The sequence below is a fragment of the Cheilinus undulatus genome, linkage group 8 (genome assembly GCF_018320785.1).
Source record: "Cheilinus undulatus linkage group 8, ASM1832078v1, whole genome shotgun sequence".
NCBI lineage: Eukaryota > Metazoa > Chordata > Actinopteri > Labriformes > Labridae > Cheilinus > Cheilinus undulatus.
The window spans coordinates 52,085,628-52,113,543 of NC_054872.1; the positions used below are offsets into that span (position 1 = coordinate 52,085,628).

At 38.9% G+C, this 27,916-nt stretch overlaps 1 protein-coding gene across 3 annotated transcripts in view; it reads right to left on the reverse strand.

The window, feature by feature from the left end:
- The window catches only part of atp2c1 (ATPase secretory pathway Ca2+ transporting 1), an 80,617-nt gene that overhangs the window by 14,499 nt on the left and 38,202 nt on the right, over positions 1-27,916 (reverse strand). For all 3 annotated transcript variants that reach the window (XM_041793623.1, XM_041793622.1, XM_041793621.1), the window contains 14 exons: positions 27,363-27,467; positions 27,154-27,270; positions 16,773-16,862; positions 13,747-13,782; positions 13,481-13,542; positions 11,490-11,598; positions 9,564-9,719; positions 8,988-9,056; positions 6,136-6,211; positions 5,982-6,048; positions 4,220-4,344; positions 3,507-3,604; positions 896-991; positions 638-727 (listed from right to left, as the gene is read on the reverse strand). In XM_041793623.1, the coding sequence (XP_041649557.1) occupies positions 638-727; positions 896-991; positions 3,507-3,604; positions 4,220-4,344; positions 5,982-6,048; positions 6,136-6,211; positions 8,988-9,056; positions 9,564-9,719; positions 11,490-11,598; positions 13,481-13,542; positions 13,747-13,782; positions 16,773-16,862; positions 27,154-27,270; positions 27,363-27,431 (1,260 nt within the window). In that variant the 5' untranslated portion in view covers positions 27,432-27,467. The remainder of the gene's footprint in view (positions 1-637; positions 728-895; positions 992-3,506; positions 3,605-4,219; positions 4,345-5,981; positions 6,049-6,135; positions 6,212-8,987; positions 9,057-9,563; positions 9,720-11,489; positions 11,599-13,480; positions 13,543-13,746; positions 13,783-16,772; positions 16,863-27,153; positions 27,271-27,362; positions 27,468-27,916) is intronic.

Genomic DNA, 27,916 nt, shown 5'->3' on the forward strand with positions numbered 1-27,916 from the left:
CGCAGCTCTCCTAGAACTCATTTTTGAGTATCAAATCTTAATTTTCACTATGGCTAGGTCTTACTAGTAAAACAAAGAGTGTCACTAGTAGTACTAGTAAGGCTACTAGTAGTACTAGTAGACATAAAAATATACACTAGTACTTCTAGTGGACTCACCCTAATATTACTACTAATAAGGCTTAAAATAAATACCAATATGGAAAGCTATTTGAGCAGATATTTGATACCAGTGTTTAGCTCTACTAGCACTCCACTTCTGACCAAGAACAGAGGGATAAATGAGCAGAATTTAACAGAAGGTCAACACTGTATTATAAATTCTTCTTTTAAATTGATGTTTTGTAATAAACAATAATTTAAAATAAGTAACCTTTGCAAACTAGACCCTTCCACAATATATTCTGATATTTATAGATGTTGGATTTTAGATTTGTGCAAGCTGAGCATCAAGATTAAAACAAACAAACAAAAAACCTCCTGAACTATGTCACTTTGTCTCCTTTGTGTGAGATGAATCTAGAATGTGTACGTTTCACTTTTTTAGTTAAATGTAGTAAAAAAAAAACGAACCTTTTCATGATGTTCTTATTTACTGAGACGCGCCTGTATATAAGACTTCAGAGATGTGTTTTTACCTTCATGGCGAGGGCGATGAGCGCCCCCTCTGTCGGCCGCCCCAGCAGAGCGTGATTCCTGATGACCGAGTCGTTACACACACAGCCGACCTGAAGACACACACACATGGATTCAACAGGTGAAATCTCTTCTCTTGCATCACCAGGGAACTTTTCTCTGAGTGACAGACTTCCATTAGGTACCAGACAGCGGTTATAATTTTATTCTGACAGATTAAATATTTTCTTCTTCCCTAAACCCGTCATTCACAGTCTCACCTCCACAATCTTGCTGATTGACTGACAGGAGAATCCGTGGATGATTTCTCCGTCCAGTAGAACCTCTCCAGCGCCGTTATAGCCAACCCCCGTCACCTGCAAAACAGCATCATGTTTTACCAACTCCTGAACCCTTCACCATCCTCTGAGTAGGTTTAATGGTTAGCATTAAAGCGCCGACGGGGCCCGGTGTTACCAGGTCACATTAACGAGTCATTAAAGAGTCATCGCGTTAAAATCAGAACACGTCTCCTGCTCCTCCATCACCTGACCCATTTCTCCTGATGGCTGCTGGGAATTCACCATGAAGGAAGTGGGTCGGCGTGTTCTCTGTGGGCTGAAGCGTCCTCGACAGCCCGCCACGTTACATCAGGTTAATCAAATTCATCAGCTGGGAGTTTATTTTAACGGTTTTACAGTAATCTATGTTTTAAATTTTAAATAAATGCAAAAACTTTCATCAAAGATGATTCAAAAATGAATCCAAAGTTTTCAACCATTTGGTCTTTTCGTTTTTTCTTCCTCCATCTTTCTTTGATTATCTTCATTCTGTTTGCCCTTTTTCTGTTTTTTAAATCTATTATTATCATTTATCTTATTTTCATCGTTAATTCTTTGTTATTATTTTCATTTATTTATCTTTTCTCTTTTCTTTTAGCTATGCAGCTTCCCACTTCTTTCTTTTACTTTTGTGTTTGTTTTAACTCATCTATTTAGTGCGTTCTCTTATTTCATTATCCTTATTACTGTACTGTTATTATCATTATTATCATTATGAAATCCATTACCCCTTCTTTTTTTTAATCATTACTTCATCTTCAATACTATTTATTATTGCTACTATTGTTACCATTTTTGCTATCTTTGTTTTATATCTGAGTTGCCTATGAAAAAAACACAAATTTACTGTCACAATTGAATTGCCAAAATTCAAATAAAAAGAATGCTGAAAAAAAAAATTATAATTTCAAAAGTTAGCCCAAATTTAATGAAAACTTTCATAAATTCTGTAAAAACATTATCAAATAATTTCTTACATTTTTTTGTAAACTAACATATTTTTTCAAACATTTTATTGTAGGTTTTTTTCATTACAAAATCTTTAAAAGTCTTGATTCAGGACATCACTTTTTAAACTAACAGAAGATTTAAAAATATATATATTTTGCATTTGTTGAAAAACTTTTATAATGCCCCCCTTTTAAAAATTTCATAAATACATAAATTAAAAGCTCATCTTAAATAAAGTTTTGTCAAATTAGGTTATCCTGAAGGCAAATTCTTAAAATTGGATACAATTTCACCAAAAAACAACATTTTATAATACCAGGAGGACTACAGAAGTTCTAAGCATCAAACGTCGGAAATGTCTTGTTATTTAATACTTAAAATGTCTTGTTATTTAAGAATAAAAATGTCTTGTTATTCAAGACTAAAAAAAACTCTTGTTATTTAAGAATAAAAATTCTTGGCGCGCCGGTAGTCGAGTGGTTAAGGCGCACGCCATATACGCAGGCGACCCGGGTTTGAATCCGGCCCGTGGCACTATTTCCTGCATGTCTCTCCCGGCTCTCCTCCCTGTTTCCGACTCTATCCACTGTCCTATCTAATAAAGGCAAAAAAGGCCAAAAATAAATCTTTAAAAAAAAAAAAAAAAAAAAGAATAAAAATTCTTGTTATTCAAGACAAAAAAAAACTCTTGTTATTTAAGAATAAAAATTCTTGTTATTCAAGACTAAAAAAAACTCGTGTTATTTAAGACTAAAAATTTCTTGTCATTTAAGACTAAATTTTTTTTTTATTTAAGACAAAAAATGTTCTCGTTATATAAGACTAAAACTGTCTTGTTATTTAAGAATAAAAAAATTCTTGTTATTCAAGACTAAAAATTTTCTTGTTATTTAAGACTGAAAAAACCCTAACCCTAACCCCTGAAAAAATCCTGTTATTTAATACTAAAAATGTCTTGTTATTTAATACTAAAAATTTCTTGTCATTTAAGACTAAAATTTTTTTGTTATTTAAGACTAAAAATTATTGTTATTTAAGAACAAAAAAATATTGTTATTAAAGACAAAAATGTTCTTGTTATTTAAGACTAAAATCTCTTGTTTTTTAAGAATTTAAAAAAATATTATTATTTAAGACAAAAAAATGTCTTGTTATTAAAGACTAAAAAATTCTTGTTATTTAGGACTAAAAATTAATTGCTATCTAGGACTAAAATTACAGTTAAAGTTGCTGGCAAACTCTTGCACGCTGTTTAAATTGCACAAAAAAGTTTTGATTTCTCTAATATTCAGCCGTTGTGCAGAACTTCAGTTAGATGCACCTGTCACCTGTCCTTGGAAGAAGGTGTGGTTTTTTAAAGCTTCTGTGCTTATTCATACAGTTAACCATTATGATAACGGTGATTATTTTGTTTTTAAATATGGAAATGTAAAGTGGGAAGTAACAAACATTTCAAAACGATCGAATGGCACAAAATCTCAGTCTTGTCTGTCCCATTTTTCTGAAGTTCAAACTTAGACTGCTTCTCCAGTCTCAATGCGTGTCTCTCCTATAATGAGCAAGTGATGATGATGAAGAACAGGGTGGGGGGGGTGCAGACCTCAGCGTGGAGTCCGTCTGACGTGAACAGCTGAGTGACGGTCATCTCGTTCTTGGTCAGAGTTCCCGTCTTGTCTGAACAGATCACGTTACAGCAGCCTGACGGAGGAGACGACACAGACAAAACTGAGAACAGCTACAAAAACAAAAGTGATCAAAACACACTCGTCTGTTGGTTCAGGCTTAGGGATGTTTGGTTTGTCTGTTGGCTCACTCTGCAGTTTATCTAAGGAATATTTACTTCTACGTCCATCAGAGAAAGAAAAACAAGTACTAATAAAAAAAGGACAACCCTTTACAAGATGTTGCTTTTATGCACGCTTGCAGAGAAATGTTGTCTTTAAAAACAAGAAATAAAACCTTAGCTGCTGATTAAATAAGTTACAGAAAAGTGAAGTTACTTATAAGAATATTATTTCTATTAATCAGAATCTTGTTAGTAAACTGATTAAACTCTTGAGATCAGCACATTTGGATATTTCTGCTCATGTGAGAAGAGAAAGTAAAAAGACTGAACAGCTAACTGGAGCTCTAATGATCTCTATCAGTAACAAATAAAGCTTCAGTAGTAGTCAAATTAATATCACTTCATTACTTCTCATCCCTTTTAGGAGGTGCAAACTAATTGTTTGCATAATCCTGCTTGTCTATTTGTTTTTGGGTTTATTTCTCTTTTTAACAGTAAAAGAAATCAGAGTCTGATCAGTGTCATACCCAGAGTTTCTACGATGGGAAGCTTCTTGACGATGGCTCTTTTCTGGACCATCCTCATCACACCCAGCGCCAACGTTACCGTCACCACAATGGGTAAACCCTCAGGGATGGCGGCCACCGCCAAGCTGAAAGAAAGGGATCAATAATCAATACAACTGTCCACATATCAGGGTGAGACTGGGGAGGTCATGATACCTGAATTTAAACTTGTATACAGTAAATAATTGAAGCAAGATCACAGGGTATCAGTACTTGTTCCCCAGGTTTAAGCTAGCCATATCAGTACCTACAGAGGTCTATAGAATCTATAGATAAATCTACACATCTTTAGTTTTAACGCTGTTATAATAGTGATATTTATATTGATATTTATGCTGATGATCCTTACTATTGTGGCGTTATTCTGATTTTTTGGAACAAAGCAGGAGAAAATGGGTAGTGGAATGCCGCCCATGAAGGTGTGAGTGTTTTTTTTATTTTAAATTAATTTTAAAAACTTTAAACAAAGATGTATCAAAATTTAATACAAAGTTTTCAACCATTTGGTCTTTTTTTTGTTTGTTTTTTTTTTTTACTTTCTTTGACAATTTTAAAATATTTTCTCCACATTTTCCATGCATTCATCAAAATATTTGTAACATTTTCTTTTCTCCTCCTTTCTCTCCTTTTTTCTCTCTCTTTGCTCTTTTTTTTTGTAATTTATTATTATCAAAGCTATTATTAGGGCCCGAACACCGACCAAGGGTCAGCGAGGACCCTATTGGATTTCGTTTGTCAGAAGAATTCAGGCAATTCGAGGCCTGTTTTCAGGGCCTCAATATATGTAAAAAGTTTTTGTTTTTTTTTTTTCAAAAATTGTCCCCCGTGAGAAAAAAACCATCCGTTGGTGGAAGGGTATAAGTCCATCGCACAGTTTTTTCTAGGGGGCGCCAAAAGTGAGATAGGGCCGTGGATAATACCTACGTGCACGAAAATCACACACATATGTATCATGATGATACATAAATGACTTTTACCTCTACTTACTTTTTAAAAACTTCGTCTTAGCCTTCAAAATTCTCTAGCAAGACAACAGTGTCACAATGAACTCACCTACATACAAAAAAAATCATCATGGCGTATTTGAGAAGGTTTTCATTTTGAAATCTGACATCATATTGCCTTGTTACTGCACCAGATATATTGAGGGGTGTCCAACTATCACTCTTAGGTGGAATGAGTCTGTGGTAACAGGGGTTTTCGTAATTTTTTTCAATTGAAAGTTGAGCAGTTCTTTTCTTAATTATTTCATTTCAAAGTTGGGCAGTTGCACAATAAATATAAGGACATAAGAATTGACAGAAAAACCCAAACATTTTCACAAACTTAAGTGTGAATGAATGTTCTTTATTAAGAATAATATAAATACTCTGAAGTTCACATTCCCTAACCTAAGATAGGGGATAAACAACCCTATAACCTTTTATGAATAAAGCTAAAAAGTGTTATTTTTGCATGTCCAACTCTGTCTTAAACTTCCTGTTTAAGGTTTTAAAGTGTCTCTAGCAGCCCTGTATACCTGCCACATCTGAAGAAAATACAGTATGACTTCTGTGTGATGGGTCAAAGCGTGCTCATAGCCAAAGGTCAGCTCGCTCTGATCTGATAACAGAAATGACCTGCAGGCTAACAGAAAGATTCAATCATTTACCAACCTGACAAACACACAGAGGGAGGATGCAGCTCTGAGAGTCTAAATGAGGACAGAAGCTAAATATTTTACCTAACACCGATGGTGAACATGTCGAGGATCCTCTTCCCCTGCAGCCAGCCCACCAACATGATGACCCCTGAAACATTAAAAAACATGGAATCAGGCTGGAACAGCGGAGATAAAGTCGGATTTTATTACAGCGATGAGTGGAAAAGGAACTGACCGATGATGCCGAAGGAGTACAGAGAGAGCTGCTTCCCCAGCAGGTCCATGCTCTTCTGTAACGGCGTCTTAGGAGCCTGGACAACAAACAAACACACACACGGTTTTAAAATGATCTGACTATTTAATAAATGTGCTGAAATCTGGAGAAACTTTTCTCTGACTGACGGAGAAAAACAAAACAACACACAGAGATGAAATATTCATCAGTCACACAGAAACAAACTCTTCTGAATAAGTGACTCATGTGTGATGAAGACTAATCATCAGTCAATCACAGAGCTGACACACAGAGACAGACATTAGTCATGCTCACACTCACAGCTGCGGGCAATTTAGAGTCACAATTGGCCTAATGAGCATGATTTTGGACAGCGGGAGTGCCTGGAGAGCTTGCATGCATGAACATGCCAAATCCTGTCTGACCAGGAACCTTTTGATGTGAGGCGGCAGAGCTAACCACTGCACCACTGTGCAGCCCATAAAGTCAAACAGCGGGAAAATCTGTCTTTAAAGGGGACATAATATGCAAAAAATCCCTTTTTCAGGCTTTTTGAACAAAAATATGTGCCCCTGGCCTCTCCCCTTAACTACCAGAAAAATCTATTCCCTTCCCCCCTCTCTTTCTCCACCTTTCAGAAATTGTGTGCTGCAACAAGCCGTTCTCAGATTTTCCCCTCATGATGTCATGTGGGGAGTTAGCCTCGCCCCCAGCTTCAGTTGGCCCTCACCGCTTGGGATGGGAGATTGATGGTTCAAATCCCAGTCAAGTCCTTGACTTTAGATAAAAATTTGTAACATTGTAAAATCAGGGGTGCCACATCCATTTCCTGAGAGGGGCGGAGTCAGGGGCGGAGTCAGACAGATCAGTAACATTTAAAGCCACAGACACAGTTCATACTGAGCAGGGCTGAAACAGAGGGGTTTTCAGACATGCAAAAATCCAAATCCAATGCCAGCCTGTATTTATATACTAAAAAAAAAACAGATTTTTTCACCAAAGAAGATAAAAATTGCAAAGCAAAACTCCACTTTGAGAAGATTTCACACTGGAAGAATTCCTTATCCATGAATCTGAGACTACACGTGCTGGCCGAGGTATTTGACTTTAGTAATCTGAGGACTGTAAATCTTCATGAGCGCGCAGCGGGTCGGACTCCTTCAGCCTCCATTGGGGACAGTGGTTCACTTGTTTAATCTGCAGCAGCGATACTACCCTCTGCTTCCCATCTTTTGTTCCCGTTTGTGTTTAAAGAGGAGAAAGACCGCAGAGCACAACGGCTGACTGAGTCAAACATCAAGAAAGTCTTTTGTGTGTTGGTTCAACACCAGACAGACGGAGAATTATTTGAATAAAAGGATCAATCTCTGCCTGTAATCATCTCTGCTTTCATCCTCCCTCTGCTCTGACAGGCAGACTTTCTGTTTGAAGCCTTAAAACTGGTTAGAAACCATTTCTGTGTGAGAAATATGATCTCAAAGAAAATATGAAGTGTCAAAATATGGCAGAAGGAAAGCAAGGTGATCAGATAAGACTAATGTGAAAAAATACAGTAAAGAAAAAGAAGGAAATATTCTACTGGCTTCTAACTAAATGATTAGAGATTCTCTTTATTTACTGTTTACAGCAGTGTTACTCAACCCCGCTCAACCAAAGAGACAAATTGTTAAAAAATACCTTTGCAAGAGCCACAATCCAAGTGGTCAAAAAAGGCGAAAATGGGTTAAAGTGGCAATAAAATAAGTTAAAGTGGTGAAATGGTCAAAAAGCAGCAAAGTTGGCAAAAATGGGGAGAAAAAGTGGCAAAAACAAGAAAAAGTAGCTTTCGATGGCAAAAAGTAACCAAATGGGCAAGAAGCGGCAAAACATTGCAAAAAGGCAAAAACTGATGAAAATAACAAAAAGCAAAATAAACAAGGCAAAAACTGATAACAAAAATGGCAAAAATTGTGAAAAAATGAGTTACAGGTGGCAAAATTGGTCAAAAATGGTAAAAATGTGGCAAAAAATAAGTGAAAAGGGACTACAATGGTCAAAAACTGGCAAAGAAGTGGCAAAAATTGGTAAAAATGGGCAAAAATGTGGAAAAAAGTGGCAAAATTGACTGAAAAATGACATACAGGTGGCAAAAATGGTAAAAAAAAAAACAAAACAAAAAAAAAAAAACACTGTAAAAATGTGGCAAAAAATGAGTCCAAAGAGACTAAAATGGACAAAAGTGGCAAAAATTGAAAAAAAAAAAAAAGTAGTATTCAATGGAAAAGGCAGCTTAAATGGGTAAGAAGGGGAAAAACTTGGTAAAAAGTGGAAAAAATGGGTGAAAGTTGGCAAAAATGGGGAGAAAGAGTTGCAAAAATTGATTAAAAATAGGTCACGGGTGGAAAAATGGTCAGAAACAGTCAAATGTGGCAAAAAATGAGTAACTACAATGGGGAAAAGTGGCATTCAAAGGCAAAAGGCAGGTTAAATAAGTAAGACGGGGCAAAAAGTGGAAAAAAAATTGCAAATGGCAAAAAGCAGGGCAAAAAAGAAAAATGGTGAAAAGGGGCAAAAGAAGTGGCAAAGTTGGGCTTAAAAAGCTGTAAAAATACATCAAAGATGGTGAAAAGGGGGGAAAATTGCAAATAAGGGCAATGGAAATATAAAAACAAAAATAAAGGTTGACAATTTAAGCCAACTGTAAAAGAGTGGGAAACAAACTGATTAATGTGACCTGCAATGAATAAGTTCTGAGGTTAAAGTTGACCTTTTTTTAAGGTTTTCTGGGGAAAAATATTTCAAATAAAGACATAAAAGAGCCACAAATCATCACACAAGAGCCACTGGTTTAGAGGAAATTTACGATAACAAACCTCTTCTGCTTGCATCATCTTGAACACCTCCCCAAACTCAGAGTTCTCTCCAGTCCCGATGACAATGCCCTGAGGAATGCCACAAACACAAACAGATGCAAGGTATTGTTAGCTTTTAAGCCCTGGGGATGTTTTCACATGCTGTGCACCATAAACCGTCCTTCTGCTGTGGTCTCAGCTCTCACATTGTCTTAAAAAACAGTCAAGACTGGCTAGTGTGCAGCTAAGTTTAGTTTTCTACTGCCAAAAAAAGCATGTTTTAGCTTTTGAATCACTGAAAAATCCACTATCCGTCTGGTTGCTGCAGCATGTTTCACTGAGAAAAATGTTTTTCTGCAGAATATGTCTGATATACTTTATTAAAGCAAATAAAACCTGTTTAATAAGAGTCTTCAGAATAATCAAGTCTTCAACATTAACCTGTTTCTCTGTCTATAAACAGACATTATGGAGCATTATTGGATATTATAACAGGAGAAAATACAAAATGACATGACGACGGAGTGATCCTGACTGAACGACATTCTCAGAAATGTAGATGTGTAAAAGGAAACGTGGCGGTTATCAGGGTGGTACCTTGGCTTTACCGCAGCGCACAAGCGTCCCCATGAAGGCGATGTTGCTGCGGGAGGCGATGTCTCCATTGGTGGCTGCCGGCTGAGGGGAGGTGGACTTTGGGCAGGGGGCCGTCTCCCCCGTTAGACTGGACTCATCCACGGACAAGTCAGTCGCCTGAGAAGGAAGAGGACAGACAAGATGGTACTTTTACATGCACAGATATGTCAGAGTAAGTGGACACCTGTCCCAGGATAAAAACACCATGGGACGATCGTTTATTTTAGTTTACTAAAGAATGTCCAACTCTGACAGCAGATGTCACCTTTCAGTCAGTAACTATTAGACCTTCTTCAGGTTTATTGATTATATAAACTAACATCAGTCTCACACTTACTGGATGTTTCATGAAAAGGTATTTTGGTAGGGATAGCTGTGTTTTATTTGGTTTTGATGCTAATCTTTGACAGCGATGCATCATTTTTTTATGTTGGTTCTTGGGGGGCTCACCATTCTTTGACACAGAATGGGATGCTCCATGAAAAAAGGCACAGAACTGCTGCACTGGACTATTGGCCTTACTTCTACTCCTGCACCGATGCATCGGTGCTGGCCGTGTGAACCCTCATTGGCAAAAAAATCAGACATGTGTCAATAACAGATGCCAATGTTTTCCAAATGTGCAGAAGAGACAAATCTGAAGTGCATGCTGCTGTGACAGTAGACAGTGGTCTGACAAGTTTTTGCTGTGCAGGCCCTCTAGCTCTCTGTCCAGATCAGCTGAGTTTGCGGCACACGGCATCTCTGAAGCAGCTGAAAAAAGCCACAAAAAAAAAAAATTTAAATAAAAAAAATAAATAAAAAGAAGAAACAACACTAAATGTTCTCCGGTTGATCTCTGCTCCAGCAGGCTGTGCAGATGCAGCCAGGAATGAGGCTGCTGACGTGATCCTCTCGGTAAGAGCCCTGAAATGTCCTTTTATGCACAGAGGTTGACTGTGATCACAGGGTTAAAAACTACAGCTAAAGACTACTTCATTAGTCTGTTCACAAGATTTGAACAAAAAGAATCAGATCAACTTTTCTGTAGCAGGACCTACCGACCTGGTGGAATAGTATGTTTAAAACATGACGCATCAAAAACACACTCACATATGCCGTGGACTATGATCACCCCACAAATTAAATTGCAAAACAGTCAGTTTGTAAACTTTATCACATTTTTCTTTCCATTTGAACAGCTGACAAGAGAAATCAGTGTTTAAGATTCATGATGTGCTGACATGATCCTCTCTGTAAGAGCCCTGAAACGCACAGAGGTAGGCTCTTATCAGTGATACAACAACACTAAACTACAACTAAAGACAACTTTAATGGAGTCTGTTTGCAAAAGATGTGATCAAAAAGAGTCTGATCCACTTTCCTACACTGCTGCCTTATTAGATCCGCTACAAGGACCACTAGTTTGAGGAAGTTAAACAAAGTACAAGGGCAGCTGATAGGCATGCCAGCCACTGCTGCATTTTTAGGGGTTGATTTAATAGCTAAATGGATATAAGTGCAAAAGATCCCCTAAAAAAATGTGTTTTCTGAATTTAGTAGCCTTTTTGGGGTCTGGATGAGAAGCTTATGGCCCCCGGGCTGCCAGTTGATGATCACTGGACTATATCACCAATAACACAGGTCTTAGATGCCCATTATCAAATCACTTATTGATTTCAGTGATTAAAAAATTAAAGGCAAACTCTTGCAACCTGTCAACTGCATAAATATGTTGACAGCCTTTCTATTTATGCAGTTCAGACAGTCCTCAAGGGTTAAAAAAGTGACAGTGCTAGAGATTGTACTGTCTGAAAACATGAAACAAGTATCAAACAACCAAAGTAGAAGCACTCTCCACCACAGGATTTTGTGTTGATATTTTCATATTTCTGTGTACGTGCATACCTCGAAGAGGCGGAGGTCTGCCGGGACTCTTTCTCCCACCGTCAGACAGACGGTGTCTCCAGGAACCAGCTCTCTGGCCAGCAGGTGCTCCAGGTTCCCGTCTCTGATACTGAGACACAAAAATGTAAACAACTCTTAACTACACTGTTTTATGAACATTAAATGGTTAATCTGGCTACATACCACACCGTTTTAACACAGCTACAGTGTTAGGGTTAAGGAGTTGTTTTATTAACACCCTGAAAAAAAGAACAACTTCAGTGACTTCATATCCATCTGTTCCAGGGAGTCTAGAGTCTTCATGGTTTATTGATGTTTTAAAGTAAAACAGAAAGGTGAAAAAGAGGAGAATATAAGACAAAGAATACCAGCAGTAATCCTCTCCTGATAGTTCAAAATCAACATGAGACCTCCTCTGCTTTCAGACCTGCTGCTACAGGTGTGTATGTCTGATCTCTGCCAGGTGAAGGGCCAGCTGTTCCTCCTGCCTGCTGTTATTTGAAGTGTAAATTGAGGCCCTGAGCAGCTTGTTTGAAGGAACATTTTCATATTCAAACCAGCAGATGGGCGAGTCGTAAAAATAATGGAGTTCTCTTTGCAGTAGTCTTTTCTTTAAAGTAGATTTAATACTGATTTTTTGGTGTTTTATGCAGAATGCAGGGAGAGGCAGAAGATAAGAAGAAAAGCCAAAAAGGAATCATAGAATATAAAATGATGTTTTTCTCCTGTTGGTCTGATGTCTCTTCTTTTATCTATAGTTTGTAAATTGTTCCAAACACAGAGCAATGAAACAGACTTTTTTAAAAACATGGTAGGAGAAAAACCTTAAATATAAAAATAAGAATGGATGAGACTTTGTGATTTTTCCCTCTAAAATGACTAATTTTTGTGAAACGTTTTCACAAGGACCTTCTTTGGAGGTTTAAATCCTTTTCTCAGAAGAATTAAATGAAAATATTTTGGTGATTTCACATGTGTCCTTGTATCTCCTGCTGTTTATTGTTACTGGTCTTGTTTGCCTGAATGAATAGATGAAGCATGAATCATAAAATAAATGCAGCACGGATGGATTAAACCTGGATGGTGTACCTATGGATGGATGGATGGGGGTTGCACAGATAGAAAAAGGGATGAAGCATGGATAGATAATGCAAGGACTAAAAATGGATGATTCATGGATGGTTAGATAAATAAGCTATGGCTTGTTAGATGGATGATGCATGGATGGATATGGATATATGGATGATGCATGGATAGATATGGCTATATTGATGATGCATGGATGGATATGGATATATGGATGATGCATGGATGGATATATGGATGATGCATGGACGGATATATGTATGATGCATGGATAGATATGGCTATATTGATGATGCATGGATGGATATATGGATGATGCATGAATAGATATGGCTATATGGATGATGCATGGATGGAAATATATATGATGCATGGATGGATATATGGATGATGCATGGATGGATATATGAATGATGCATGGATGGATATATGGATGATGCATGGATAGATATGGATATATGGATGATGCATGGATGGATATGGATATATGGATGATGCATGGATTGATATAAGGATGATGCATGTATAGATATGGCTATATGGATGATGCATGGATGGATATATGGATGATGCATGGATTGATATATGGATGATGCATGTTTAGATATGGATATATGGATGATGCATGGATGGATATAAGGGTGATGCATGGATGGATATACTGATGATGCATGGATAGAAATATGGATGATGCATGGGTAGATATGGATATATGGATGGATTTATGAATTTGGATGGGTAATTCAACAAAGCATGGATGTATAGTTGGCATAGTAGGGATTGACAGATTGAATATGGATGTGTATGTAGCTGAATTTCATGGATGGTTAGATGGATGGATGTACTGGTTAAAGATGGATGATGGATTGACAAAAGAAGCACAAATAGGAGGTTTTCTCTCTCACCAGTGACATTCTGGAGGCACCAGCTTCCCGAGCTCTTCTAGAGACTTCTCCGAGCGGTACTCCTACACACGGAGGACAAACAACGGCTCAGAACATCTCTACAGAGTTATGAAAAATTCATGAATGTAAACATACAAGTGGAGTCAACCCACACGCCCACACACCCACCCACTCACATTCTCACACACAAACAGACAAACATTCAGAGACTCTAAGAATCACTCAGCAAACATTTGTTATCAGAGTGAAACACAAACAGGACTCACCTGAACAAAGGCAACTGTCACGACGATGATGATGGCCTGCAAACAGAGTCAGAGAGAAAGGGAGAGAGGGGGGCAGTAGGTGAAGCTTCAACTCATGCATTATTGGGCATTTAAATCATAAATGATAGGTTAACAGTTTGGTAGAGTAAACCCTGATCTAACTTAGATTTCCACAGCCTATCATACCTTTACTTGTTACAGGTGTTAGCTAGATGACAGCAGCCATGTCTGCAGAAGGGTGCCAAAAAGCAGGATGGTATGGATCAGTTATTTTGGTACCTTCCCAATTTTTGATGGTGGAAACATAACAGCGTACCATACCAAACCAGAGTTTGAAACACAGCATATGTTGCTCTAAAAGCTCTCTCTACTTTTCAGCATTGATGGTTCCTTTCCAGATGTTAGAGCTGCCCATGCCATAGGCACTAATGCAACCCCATACCATCAGAGATGCAGGCTTTAGACCTGAGCCAGGAGAACAAGCTAGATGCTCCCTCTCCTCTTTAGTCTGCGTCTGTGCTTTCCTCTGACCACAGAACAGTCTTCCATGTTTCCTCAGTCCATGTTAAATAAGCTTTGGTCCAGAGAGGACGGTGGTGTTTCTGGATCCTGTTTAGGGATGGCTTCTTCTCTCCATGATCCAGCTTTAACTGTCATTGGTGGATGGCACGGCCAACTGTGTTGATAGACGATGATTTCTATAATGTTCCTGAGCCCATGCAGTGATTTCGCTACAAGATCATGCCTGTTTTTAATGCAGAGGAAAATTTTAGAACTCAGTTTTCCACAGATTGGTGAACCTCTGCCCATCTTTACTTTTGCTAGACTCTGCCTCTCTAAAACGCACTTTTTATACCCAGTCATGTTACTGACCTGGTGCCAATTAACCTCATCCATTGCAAAATTCTCCTCCGGCTGTTTTCCATTAAAACCACTTACTTTTCCAGCCTTTTGTTGCCCCGTCCCAACTTTTGTGAGATGTGCTGCTACCATCAAATTCAAAATGAGCTAATATTTTTCATGAAATGTTAAAATTTCTCAGTCTCAACATCTGATATGTTGTTTATGTTCTGATGTGAATAAAATATGTGTTTATGAGATTTGACAACCACTGACTTCTGTTTTTATTTACATTTTACAAAGCGACCCAACTTTTTTGGAATTAGGGTTGTATATTCCAGTGCTTCTCAACCTTTTCAGCCCGCGACCCCAAAGATAAAGTTGCCTCAGACTGGGGACCCCCACTGTACCTGAAGGTGGATCAACACGGCCATGCACTTTCAAGATAGTCTTCTGCAGACAAGGTCACCCACAAGGGGGGTAAAATGGCAGAGCTTTCTGGCGCCCAGCCAAACTGGGGGCCCATGGAGGTCAGCAAAGTCATGGTCCATTATAAAGTTAAGTTGTGATAACCATAATTTATATCTAACCTGATAAAATAACCACTCTTATCAAAGAAATAAATATATTTTTAAACATCTGTGTAGTAAATAGCCTTCTTAAAAATGTGAATCCCTTTTCTTGGAAAAAAAAAAGAATTAAAATGGGTTAAAAATGGCTAAAATGGGTTAAAATGGCCAAGGGGGGGGGGGGGTTGGATTTTAAAAGGAGCAGAAATGGGTTAGAAGTGGCAACAATGACATAAAAAGGGCAAAAAAAAATGGCAAAAATGGGTTAAAATGGAAAAAATCGGCAAAGATAGTGATAAAGGGAGTTAAAAAGAGGCTGAAATGGCTTTAAATTGGCAAAAATGTGTAGAAATTTGGTAAAAAAAAATTGAATTGAATTGAAAAATTGATATAAACTGGCAAAAAGTGTTAACTGAGAAGTAGAAAATAGGCAGATATTTGCAGAAATTGGTTAAACTAGCAAAAATTGGCCTATCAGATTGTGAAATGTGGTTAAAATGGGGAAAAACTGGGTATAAATAAAGTAGTAAAAAGGGGTTAATAGTGGCAATAATCGGTCAACAGAGGCAACATTAATCTTAAGTGGCAAGAACTGGTTTAGAAATGGCAAAAACAGGCAGAAAAAAGTGGTGGAAAGAGTTAAAATGGACAAAAATAGGTGTTAAATGGCAAAAAATGTATTCAAATTGATGGGAAAATTGATGAAAATGGGTTAAAATTGGTGTAAAGTGGCAACAGTGTAATTTAAAATTATTCTTAGTTTTTTTAGGGAATCTGACGACCCCCTCTCAGTGTCTCACGACCCCAGGGTTGAGAACCATTGGTATAGTCAACATGGGTTTTTTGTTTTATTTTTCACTGTAGAGAAAAATTAATTAAAGTCAATCATATATATATATATATATATATATATATATATATATATATATATATATATATATATATATATATAAAATACTCAGATGAGGCCAAAATTTATCAAATATTTAGCTGTGTAAAACACTTCATAGCATCCCAGCTTTTTTGGAATTTGGGTTGTAAGTTCATATATTATTAGGTCAGCTTGAACTGAGTCTTATATATACCATACCTGTCTGTTCACATTTGCAAGTTCCGACATGAAGGGGAACGAGTTTTAAAGCAAACCTACCTTCCTTGTGAAACAAGCCTTCAGGACAAACTCCACATTTCTGCTGCTTCATTTCAAACCAGACTCTAAGAATAACTCAATTTCCAGTGTGTTTGTTCTGTCTCACACTTTCCCTGCAGGATTTTGGACTTTAATCTTGTGGTATCACGCACATTTTCTCTATTGTTCTCCTTTTGCTGGGTTGTTCTCTTATCCTGCACATTATCTTTGTAATTATTCACCGCTGCAGCAACATTTCCCCACAGGCACAGGCAGAAAAAAATATATAATCTCATTTGCTAAACTCACAGGCAGACACTAGGAGCACATTTCCTGCATGTGTCTACATCTTCTTAACTGCTGACGCTGAAACAAACCGCTGCTTCTAATAATACCGTCATAAGAAGTGCAGCTCTGAGGGCCGGTTTCTCGGGAAAGGGGCAGGAAGAGCGTTAGTGCGCGGGGCTGTGGAGGGAGGTGGAACGTACCACAGTGATGCTGATGGCGTCGTCAAACTGGTGCATGAGAACGCTGATGACAGCCGAGGCCAGCAGCAGCAGGATGAGAGGATCTTTGAACTGCAGAGGGAGAGAGACACACAGGTCATGACACCAGTGAACTGAGTTAGCTGCAGAATGATGCCACACTCCTCCCAGTGCTGCCTCTGTTACTGCTCCGTGTCTGCACAGACTTAGAAGAGGTTTCATTAAGCATTGAGTGCATTTTCGGAAAAACGTAGGAGGTGGTACAAAGGGATAACCTTCACTCAAAGTTAAAAAAGAGTTAGGATGAGCAGGAAAGTAGATTTCAGAGAGTAATGCTTGATTGTACATGGTGAGATCGATAAAAACAAAGTGAGGTTGATTGTACAACTGCAGGCCTCTTTTGTAAAGTAAGGACACTGGCCCAAAGTGATATTGATCGTTTAAAGTTTGAGGATGTTTGTGGAGTGTGAGGTTAACTGTAGAGAGTGTGGACAAAAGCAAACCATTGTGCAGAAAGTTTGGATGATTGGATAAAATCAGGCCATTTAAAGAGAGTCCAGAACAGCTGATTGTTAAAGTGAGGGTGATTTGAGAAATCAAGGTTGGTGGTTAAAGTAGTTTTTATTAAGAGGAGATGATGGCCAAGAGGGGAGGCAAGGAGAGGATGATGATGGTGAGCCTGGAGCCAAGTGCACTAGCTGTTCTGTCTGATTTAAAGCTGTTTTACTGGGTGTAACACTCTAGTGTTACACCCAGTGTAACAGTCTAGTCCCTCCCCCACTCTCTTTCCCCACCTTTCAGAATATCTATGCCGAAACAAGCTGTTCTCAGATTTCCCCTCATGATGTCCTGTGGGGAGTTAGCCCCGCCCCCAGGTTCGGATGGCCCTCCCCACTTGGAATAAAGTTCCATCCTCCTCTCCTGATCCTCAGGAGAGCAACATCCATTTTCTGAGAGGGTTGAAGCACAATGCTTCACTTGTGGATGGATGGATCATGCTGCCATGATTTCAACGCTCTCACCATCCACCGCCACAGATTCGATAGCAGCATCTAGGGCATCTCTGAATGCCTGGAGCTTTGAAGACGTGCACTCCCAATGCTTCAGCCTCCTAACTCTGCAAGTTAAAGCCCCCACAAGGACATCCACAGTGTCCAGGAGGATCATAGCATCCGAATGACTCAGACAATGAACCACAGAGAGACTATCTGAGACTCAACAGTTTCTAAAGGCAAATATTTGATGGGTGACACACCTTAGTGCAGAAATGCATGGTCACTTTGTTAAACCACGCCCACAGGTTCCGCCTGTTTCTCCTCAAATGGTCCTGATTGGTCCAGTCATTCTTTGACTAGCCCTTGTGCCCTCCTCAAATTTACTACCCTCGGGAAACCTTCGAGGCAAAAAATGTACAAGAACATTAAATCAGCATACATCAATATTTTTTTCTACCTTTTTTTCATAAATCTCTTTAACAACTTCAGACCTGCTCAAATCTACCAAACATTGAATCATTTTCAAGATTTTAACCCTTTAAATGCCAGTTTGATTTTTTACTAAAAAACAGATAAAGTGAATTATTTTCCGTATAATAAATAGCAGAAAGATGGGGCTTTGGGGGTGATAAGAGTCTTGGATGGGTCAAAGATTAGCAACAAAACTGATTTGATTGCATTCATATTTTTTACATCGTGTCAGAAATACCCTCTGAACACCTTCGAGGCAAAAATGCCCCCATGTCTTCCATTAAAACCAGGTTTTTTAATCTCACTGTCATTGCAGTATAAAATCATGCATTCTTTAGTGTCAGCATTCCAATGTGAAGAAGTCTAGGGAAATTTGCAGTTTTTACCGTATTCCACCAGATTCAACCATTTACTCATTGTAGGACCATGCACCACATTCTTGTATTTTTGCCCGTTATATTATGGAGAGTTTTGTGTGAGTTTGAAAGGGTTAAAATTCTGAGAATTATTGAATGTTTGGTAGTTTTGAGCAAGTCTGAAGTTGTTTAAGAGATTTATGAAAATAAAAGTAGAAAAAAAAATGATGTATGCTGATTTAATAGCAGTTTTCTTATACATGTACATTTTTGCCTCGAAGGTGTCCAGAGGGTACAAAATTTATTGAGTATGAACGACATTTAAAGGTAAAACATGTTTGATTTCAAAAATTTTACTAGAAAGAAAAGTTCCTGTAAAAATTCATGCCACAAGCTGTAAAATTGACAAAATGATCACAAATTTTAAAAAAAGTTGAGAAAAATGGCCAAAAATGCCTGAGGAGGGCACAAGGGCTAGGAGTGAATCAGTTTGAAGCTTCTGAAGGTTTTTTAGAATAAGGGAAGCTTTAACTGACAAAGTCAGGATGATTTTACAGAAACAGGAAGCTAAGGACAACTGCACTGAGCGTGGACCATCTTACAGTGTGTACACAGTTGTGTGTTTTGATAAAGAGCAACGATTTTGGGTATTAGCTACTGCATTATCCTTTTTTATGATTCTTTTCCTCTTCATCACGATGTTTATGATAACGCAAATTAAGCACTCTAACTAGTCTTATTTCTAAAACATGCATAAACTTATCTGGTTTATTTTTTATTTGTGCTTATACACCATTAGATCTCCCACACAAGCCTCTCTTCCACCCATTTCAGTGACATTTGCTGCTCTAATTAAGGACGACATATTTTTCACTGCCTAAGGAAGACTCTAGTTGTTATATTCCCTACGGATGAAAGCAGGGCTTTTAAAGGGTGAACATCTGCATTAACTACATGTTTAAGCATGTCCATATTGACAGAAGACCAAATGATAGTGTTTCCATGATGTACAGACGTGTTAATCACATGTCAGTCATCCGTACTGAAAAGTCGAAGCTCACTGAGTGAGGCGGGCCAACACTCCAGGCTCTATTTTCAGCTCCAGCATCCAAATGACCCGGTTTCCACATCAACGACTGAACACAGCCACAATGGAAACTTTAACCGCTCTCTGTTTAACCCACAAACCCGCTGGATCCGACTGTCTATGCTTTAATCGGCGGGGAACCGAGTTAAAACATGAAAACAGCAGAGGATAAACAAGTTTAACTGAAGGCTGGTTTCTATTAAATACTTAAGGTTACGTTTCCTTCTTTTTACTGTATGAGGTGGATTTAATCGTAGTTTTTCTTAAATGGCTCATATCAGGATGTGACGCTGTCTGATTAATTAATGAGTCAAAACTCGCCAGTTTCCCCACATTCACTCCATGAATCAGTGAATCCCTGCAGCTCTAACTGACCGCTGCTTTAATTTTAGCTGTAGTCTACAGACGATGGCTCTGCACAGCTGGAGCGCTGCCCTTTTCAGTCCGGCCGTGTGGGTTATACACAAGAATATCAGCAGCAGAAACACGGCGGTGCTCAGTTTACAGAGGCTCTTCTCACCTCGCAGGGCTGTCAGGTCAGGTGTGAAGCGTTTCGACAAGAAACCCTGACAGATCGGGCTCGATGGGGAGGAGAAACACGGGCTCACATGGAAATTTGGAGCATTTTTATGTGAGAAAGCAGCAAGGAGTGACTTCTCTTCCCGCTCATTCTGCTGCTCTTGAAATTTAACCTCTGTTGCTCGTCCTCTCATCTCCTCTCATCCCTCCTCATCCCTCTCCTCTTATCTCCTCTCCTCTCCTCTTCCTCAGCTCTGTCCTTGTCAGAGTTCATGTAGCCAAACCCGACCAGTTTAAACTCCCTCTGGCCTCCTTCCTTTTTTAACCACTAAAATCTGACCCACTCGTCCAGTCAGATGTCCAGCTTTCTTAGAATGATGTGTCCTCTTACTGTCTGCTTGGTTGCTTCACCAGTACGCAAGTAAAGAAACCATCTGCTTGCCTTCATGGAGCGCTTCTGTCCAGCAGCATGACAGCTGACATTTAAAATCTTTGAAAGTCAGAGGTTAAAATCATGTGAAACATCCACGTCATGCTCCTCTCCTCTCCTCTGGCTTGTCCTGTTTTTCTGCACAGATAAGTCCTCATACGAGATAACTGATGGAGTCCAAGAATAACACGGACTTTAAATATCTCAGGTGTGGCTTATTCTCTTTACAAAAGGAACAAAACAAGACAAAGCAAACAGGAGCTTGGAAATGCAGCAAGTTAAATGAATCACATAATGATGGGATTTAAATTAAACATTTTGAATCACAGCATTGGGAACCAATCTTACCCGTTCCTCAGCTGGAGACTGTTCAGCCTCTCTCCCTGTAAAGGGTAAATCCATCTCTTTTTACAGATCTGATCATTTGTCTCTCATGGTTCTTCATCTGGTACCAGTTTGGCTTTTTAAATGTGTAATTAGAGAGGCATAGATTGGTGCTAGTGCCCAAATAACAGCCAATAAAGAGGGGCAGAGTTAATCAGAGCTGAGAGAGGAGCAGGGAAGGAGACAGTCTGGTAGTGCTTTTATATCTGAGGCTTCATTCTAAATAGTCAGGGCTCACAGTGGGACGCTTTGAGTCATTTCTGCCAGTAAAAAATTATGGGGGAAAATTAGCACTGATGATACATGATTTTGAGATTTAAAAAGTCAAAATGATCAGCTTAAAGGCCCAAAATCTGAGATAAAAAGTCAAACTTGTTTGTTCAAAAGGTCAAAACACAAAATTAGATGTTAAAATAATGCTTTTAAAAGGCAAATATATAAAAAGAAAGTTACAATCATGTTTTAAGGCAAAAATATGACATCAAAATCAAACTTGTTAGTGCAAAAGGTCAAAACATGAAATCAGATGTTAAAATAATGCTTTAAAAAAGCAAAATACAAAAAAGAAATTCACAATCATATTTTTATGGCGAAAATACATCTTTAAATTAAACAAGGTGCACCTAAAAGGTCAAAATATGAGATAACATTCAGAATAATAAATTGAAAAGGTCAAAATATTCAATAAAAAGGGAAAATAATACATTGACAGTCAAAATATAAAATAAAAAGTCAAAATTATAAATTGAAAAGGTCAAAATATGAGAAAAAAGTGAAAACAATAAATTGACAAAGCCAAAAATATGAGGTAAAAAGTCAAAATTATAAATTGAAAAAGCCAAAATATTAGAGTCAAAATTATGTTGAAAAGGTCAAAATATGAGACAAAAAAGTCAACATGATAAATGTAAAAGGTCAAAATATGAAATAAAAGTCCAAATAATAGATTGAAGTCATAATTGTGCAATGAAAATTTTAAAATATGAAATAAAAAAACACAAATTGTTTTATTTTCCCATATTTCTTTTTATTTAATTATTTTTACTTTTTATTTATTTATTTATTTTTGTATTTTTATGACTTAAGGATATTTGATATCATCAAGGTTAAGTTCACATGTTTATACTGCAGGAAATCTGCTGACCTCATGTTTTAGGGCCACTTACGATAAGAACAGGCTATGATCTTTGGGGCCGAGTGTAACTGCACCACAGGCCGGATTTGACCCCCAGGCCTTGAGTTTGACACCTCTAATGTAGATATTTACAGATGTACTGCAGAAATTCACAGCTGATATTTTAGCTGTGAGTACTGGCAGAAATGTTCATATCTGCATGTACCGATATCATGCTGATAATATCGTGCATCCCTAACAGGAATAATAATGACAAAAATGGGACAAACTGGATGAAAAACACTTGAATAGCAACTATCAACTTATCCCCTGGGAGTAAAATACACCATGCAGGCAAAAGTATTTGGCCACACCTGATAATTATTGAGCTCAGGTGTTCCAATCAGACTACAGGTGAATAAAATCCTCACCTGTCCGTGCAGTCACAAACATCTGTGATCCTAACAGGTCGTTCTGGAGCTCACAGACTTCCAGCGTGGTTCTTTGATGATGACACCTCTGGTGACATTTCATCCCTGCTGGATATTCCACAGTCAGCTGTCAGTGATGTTATTAGAGAGTGGAAGAGTTTAGGAACAGCAGCAACTCAACCAAGAGGCAGAAGACCACAGAGCAGGGTCAACAACTGCTAAGGATCATGGGTAAAAGTCTCTACTGGTTCCATAGCTGGAGAGTCCTGAACTTCCGCTGGCATTAATGTAAACACCAAAACTGCAGCAGGAGCTTCATGAATGTGTTTCCATGGCAACAGCTGAATGCAAGCCTCACATCACTAAGTCCATTGCCAAGCGTTGAATAGAGTAGTCCACTTCTCTGTTAGGGAGTCAGATGAGTGAGGCTGGGTTTGGTGGATGCCAGGTGAACGTTACCTGTGAAGTTTGGTGGAGGAGGGATAATGGTATGGGGCTGGTTTTCAGGGTCTAGACTAGACCCCTTATCTCCAGTGAAGGCCAATCTTAATGCTTCAGCAGACCAAGACATTCTGGACAATGCTATGCTTCCAACAGTTTGGGGAAGGTCCTTTTCTATTGCAGCATGACTGTGGCCCAGAGACCAGAGAAGGACTAGAAAGACTAGAGTCCTGACCTCAACCCCATCCAGCACCTTTGGGATGAACTGGAACAGCGATTGTGGGCCAGGCCTTCTGGTCCAACATCAGAGCCTGACCTCATAAATGCTCTACAGAATGAATGGACACACATTCCTACAGAAACACGCTAAAATGTTGCTGAAAGCCTTCAGAGAAGAGTGGAGACTGTTAGAGCGGCAAAAGGAGGACCAACTCCACATAAAACAGGGCTGGGAAATTCATCAAAAATTAGATCACAACTCAATCAGACAATATTCATGTTCTGTTTCTGCCCAGTGTGGTTTGAACAGTTTTCCAAAAATAACATTAAGTGCAGACTTTCCTGCAGGGGTGATATAAATAATCATCTAGGAAGCCAAAACTGCTCCTGTGTTAAGATAATTAAATATTTATTATCACAGAGAAGTTAGAAATCTTTGTTAATAAATAAAGACTATTAAATTTTTTAATCCTGTATAATTTTGTCCTGTGTAACTGCATTGTAAACATTTCATAATCAGAAAGTTGCATATTCAAAAACATGTAAAAAATATCTGGAGCTTAACATCGTCATAGAGAGATTACCGGTAAGGCAGGATTTCTCCCCTTGCTCCTGCCGGTCTGTTTTCAAAGTAACTCTGTCCCGCGCCTGAGCACACTATTGTACGCACTCAGCCTAATACAGCAGGTGGCAGTAGGAAAATCATGTTTGCAAATCCTCCAAGAAGAAGAAAGAAGAGGCAGCCACCCAGGTCGCCATTTATCCACTCTGGAGGAAACTCTGGAATTATTAGTTATGTTTAAGATGCTAACAACCCTCTTCCTACTTCAGCGTTCACCGTGCAGCTCAGAGGATGAAGTGGGCCCATGCTGGGTAAAGACTCCATACTCTGGTATGATTGCATCTCCTGCATACCGTGTCCTGGACCACCTCTTCATGTAGACCAGTGTTACTCAACATGTGGCTCTTTTGTGACGATTTGTGTCTCTTTTATTTCTTAATTCAAAATATTATTCCCCCAAAAAAACCTTTAAAAAAGGGAAACTTTGACCTAAGAAGTTATCCATTTATCAGTTTGTTTCCAGAGCTTGTACAGTTGGCTGTAACTGTCAACCTTAATTTTTATCTAAATATTTCTATTGCCCTTATTTGCATTCTTTTGCCCCATTTTCATTTTTGTGCCACTTTAAATCCATTTTTATTGCTTTAAGCCTACTTTTGCCACTTCTTTTTGCCTATTTGTATCCTGTTTATACCCTCTTTCATCAATTTTTGCCTCTTTTATCCTGCTTTTTGCTTTTTTCCCCTTTTATTGCCACTTTTCCCCCCATTTTCCCCCACTCTTGCTGCTTTTTGCCCTTTTTTCTACCTTTTTGCCTGTTACAGTCACTTTCACTCTTTTCTTGCCACTTTTGGACCCTTTTGTTCCACCTGTAACTTATTTTTTTGTCACCTCTCCACCATTTTTGCCACCTCCTGCCCTTTTTTGCCACTTTTTCTTCACATTTTATTCACCCAATTATTGCAATTTTGAGCCTACTTTGTCTTTTCAACCATTTTTGCCCCTTTTTTCCATTTTTTGCCAACTTTTCCCCCATTGTTTGCCATTATTTCCCACTTTTCACACATTTAAGCTGCCTTTTGCCATTAAATGCCACTTTCCCCCTCATTCTTGCCCATTTTTCCAACCTTTTTGCTGCTTTTTGCCTGCCTTAGTTACTTTTCACCCATTTTTGCCACCTGCATCTTTTTTTTTGTCACTTCTAACCCAATTTTTTTTGCCATTTCCTACCTTTGTTGCCACTTTTCCCTCCCCATTTATGTCACTGTTCACCCATTTATTTATTTTTTTTGCCATTTTATGCCTACTTTGCCCCTTTTTGCCACTTTTCCCCAATTACATTGTGGCTCTTGTAAAGGTATTTTTCAATAATTTGGCTCTTTGCTTGAGCAGGGTTGAGTATCACTGATGTAGACACAGGCATGGCACACTTGTGTTCACATTGATTATATAAACTTGGGGGTAAAAAGTACTCTGATCCAGTCCTGAGTCCCCATTGTTGGAGGTCTAAGAAGTACTTTCAGTGTACTTGGTAGAGAAACATGTGCAAAGCGTGGTAATGCCGCCATGATCATCTCATTCTTTGAACATAATGCCAGCTCGATTCTGTGATATTACTACATTCTGTAATTATATTAGGGAGGGGCTGACTCTGCAGGGTGTCACAGAAATACCTCCCAAAAATAACAATGTAAGAGCTATGAACAGGACAAAGAGAGCTGAAGAGACACAGTACTGGGTGGTGTTTGAGTTGATACTGTGTTCTCATGACAGAACAATGACAGCTAGGAACATGACCAGCCTCCAGACTCTTTCTTAGGCACCAGATAAAAATAGTTTGGTGGATTGGTCCTGGAGCTGCTGCTGGACGTGTGAAGGACTTCCGGAGACTCATGGTTTCAAACATCAGCAGCACAAAAACATGGACAGAGAGATCAGCACAGAGGACATAAAGTGGATACACACAAAGATAATCAGGCTATTTTTGTCCCGATTGTCCCCCTTCCCGACCAAGGATGGCAAGCGCCCGATTATCTTATGTCTTATAAGATTATCCTATAAGATTATCCTGTGGTCTGAGGTGTGTTAAGAGTGAATTTGTCCCAATGTTCGGCTCCGAAAATGGTTGGATGAAGACGAATGAAGTCTTTAAACAGTGATAGGGTTTAGGCCTGATAATCTCTGAAAATATAGGGGATTTCACATAAGTGGTTTAGCATATGGACCCACCTCTACCTCACAAATGACAATCACAACTCAAACTTCTTAATTTTTTTCAATCATGACAAAATATTTTTAACCATGTTTGGACAGTGACTGTTAAGGTTCATGGGTAATAGTCTCCGAGTCTCTGCTGATTCCACAGCTGCAGAGTCCTGAACTTCCGCTGGCATTAATGTAAACACTGAAACTGCAGCAGGAGCTTCATGAATGTGTTTCCATGGCAACAGCTGCATGCAAGCCTCACATCACCAAGTCCAACACCAAGCGTCAGATGGAGGGGAGTAAAGGACTAGACTGATTAGCAGTGGAATCATATTCTGTGAAGTTTGGTGGAGGAGGGATAATGGTATGGGGCTGGTTTTCAGGGTCTAGACTAGATCCCTTATCTCCAGTGAAGGCCAATCTTAATGCTTCAGCAGACCAAGACATTCTGGACAATGCTATGCTTCCAACAGTTTGGGGAATGCCCTTTTCTATTCCAGCATGACTGTGGCCCAGAAAGACTAGAAAGACATGGTTTGATGAGTTCAGAGTCCTGACCTCAACCCCCATCCAGCCCCTTTGGGATGAACTGGAACAGAGATTATGAGCCAGGCCTTCTGGTCCAACATCAGAGCCTGACCTCATAAATGTTCTACAGAATGAATGAACACACATTCACACAGAAACACTCCAAATAGCGGAACATTTTTCCTAGAAGAGTGGAGGCTGTTAGAGCTGCAAACAGGAGGCCAACTCCATATCAACATACAATGTGTAGTGTGTCCACGTGATGTATAGGAAAGGCAAAGTAGTACTACATGAAGAGCTGTTTAGAAGCAAATCATCTGGATCTCTAAAAAGATCCTCTACTCCTGTAGAGGCTGGACGGACATGAATAAAGCCCTTCTTTTTGTTTACTAGCAGATCATGCCAGCTGAAGGAGCGGTCTTTAATTTGTACCAGTACATGTCACATGTACACGACAATCCAGACTGGATGAAGGCGTCCTGGACCACTTCTGTGTGCAGTCTGAGCTATCAGATATCAACCTGTTCCAGTATGGATTGAAGTGTATCTAAAAAAGGATTACTACTCAATATCTGAAAGCCGAAATCAGATATAAATCCCTGGTGATGTGTGTAAACGGGGTCATACATGATGGATTATTACCTGTGAGATGTATTTCTTCCATAGTGGCTCATCTTCACTGATGTCAAACTCGTTCCAGCCGTGATAGGCTCTCCTCCTGCACACCTCCTCCTGGGTCAGACCCAACTGCAGGTCGGCCTGTCGGCACAAACACAAACTCATTACTCTTGAATGTTTGTGTTATTTTGTATTAGATTTTGTATTGATGTAGAGATGGAGCTACGGCGTACCTGCAGGATACACGCTGCTTCGTTGACGGGGAGTTCGCTGGCTTTTCTGGACGTTAGTACTGGGACCATGGTCTCATCTTCACAGGAGGGTTGTCTCTCGGAAAGCTGCAGCACAAACAAACAAACAAAGAGAGAAAACCTTTATTGAACCTGACTGGACGCACAGAAACAGTCTTTTCAGCGAGCTGGAGGACATTTATCTGTGTAGGAGGTCAGACAGGAACATACGGCCCCAAGAAAATGAGCAGGACTCTTCCAGCTGACCAGCGTTGACCTCAGCATATTCACGGCAGAGAACAGATGTACAGGCTCAGCCTGATGCTACAGACAGTAAACAGCCTTCCTGCTGCAGCCTGGAGCCCAACAACACTTTAACAACTTTTTTAACGATTTCTTACCCAAAAACATTTAACATGCCCTAAATAATTCAGAGGAAGAAAGCTGTGCACTGTTAAAGGATTACATTCTGGTTAATCCATCCATTATCTCTGCCAGCACAGTGAAAAACACACTCTTTAGAAATGCCACGGTGCTTTGGTTCATCAATACAGAAA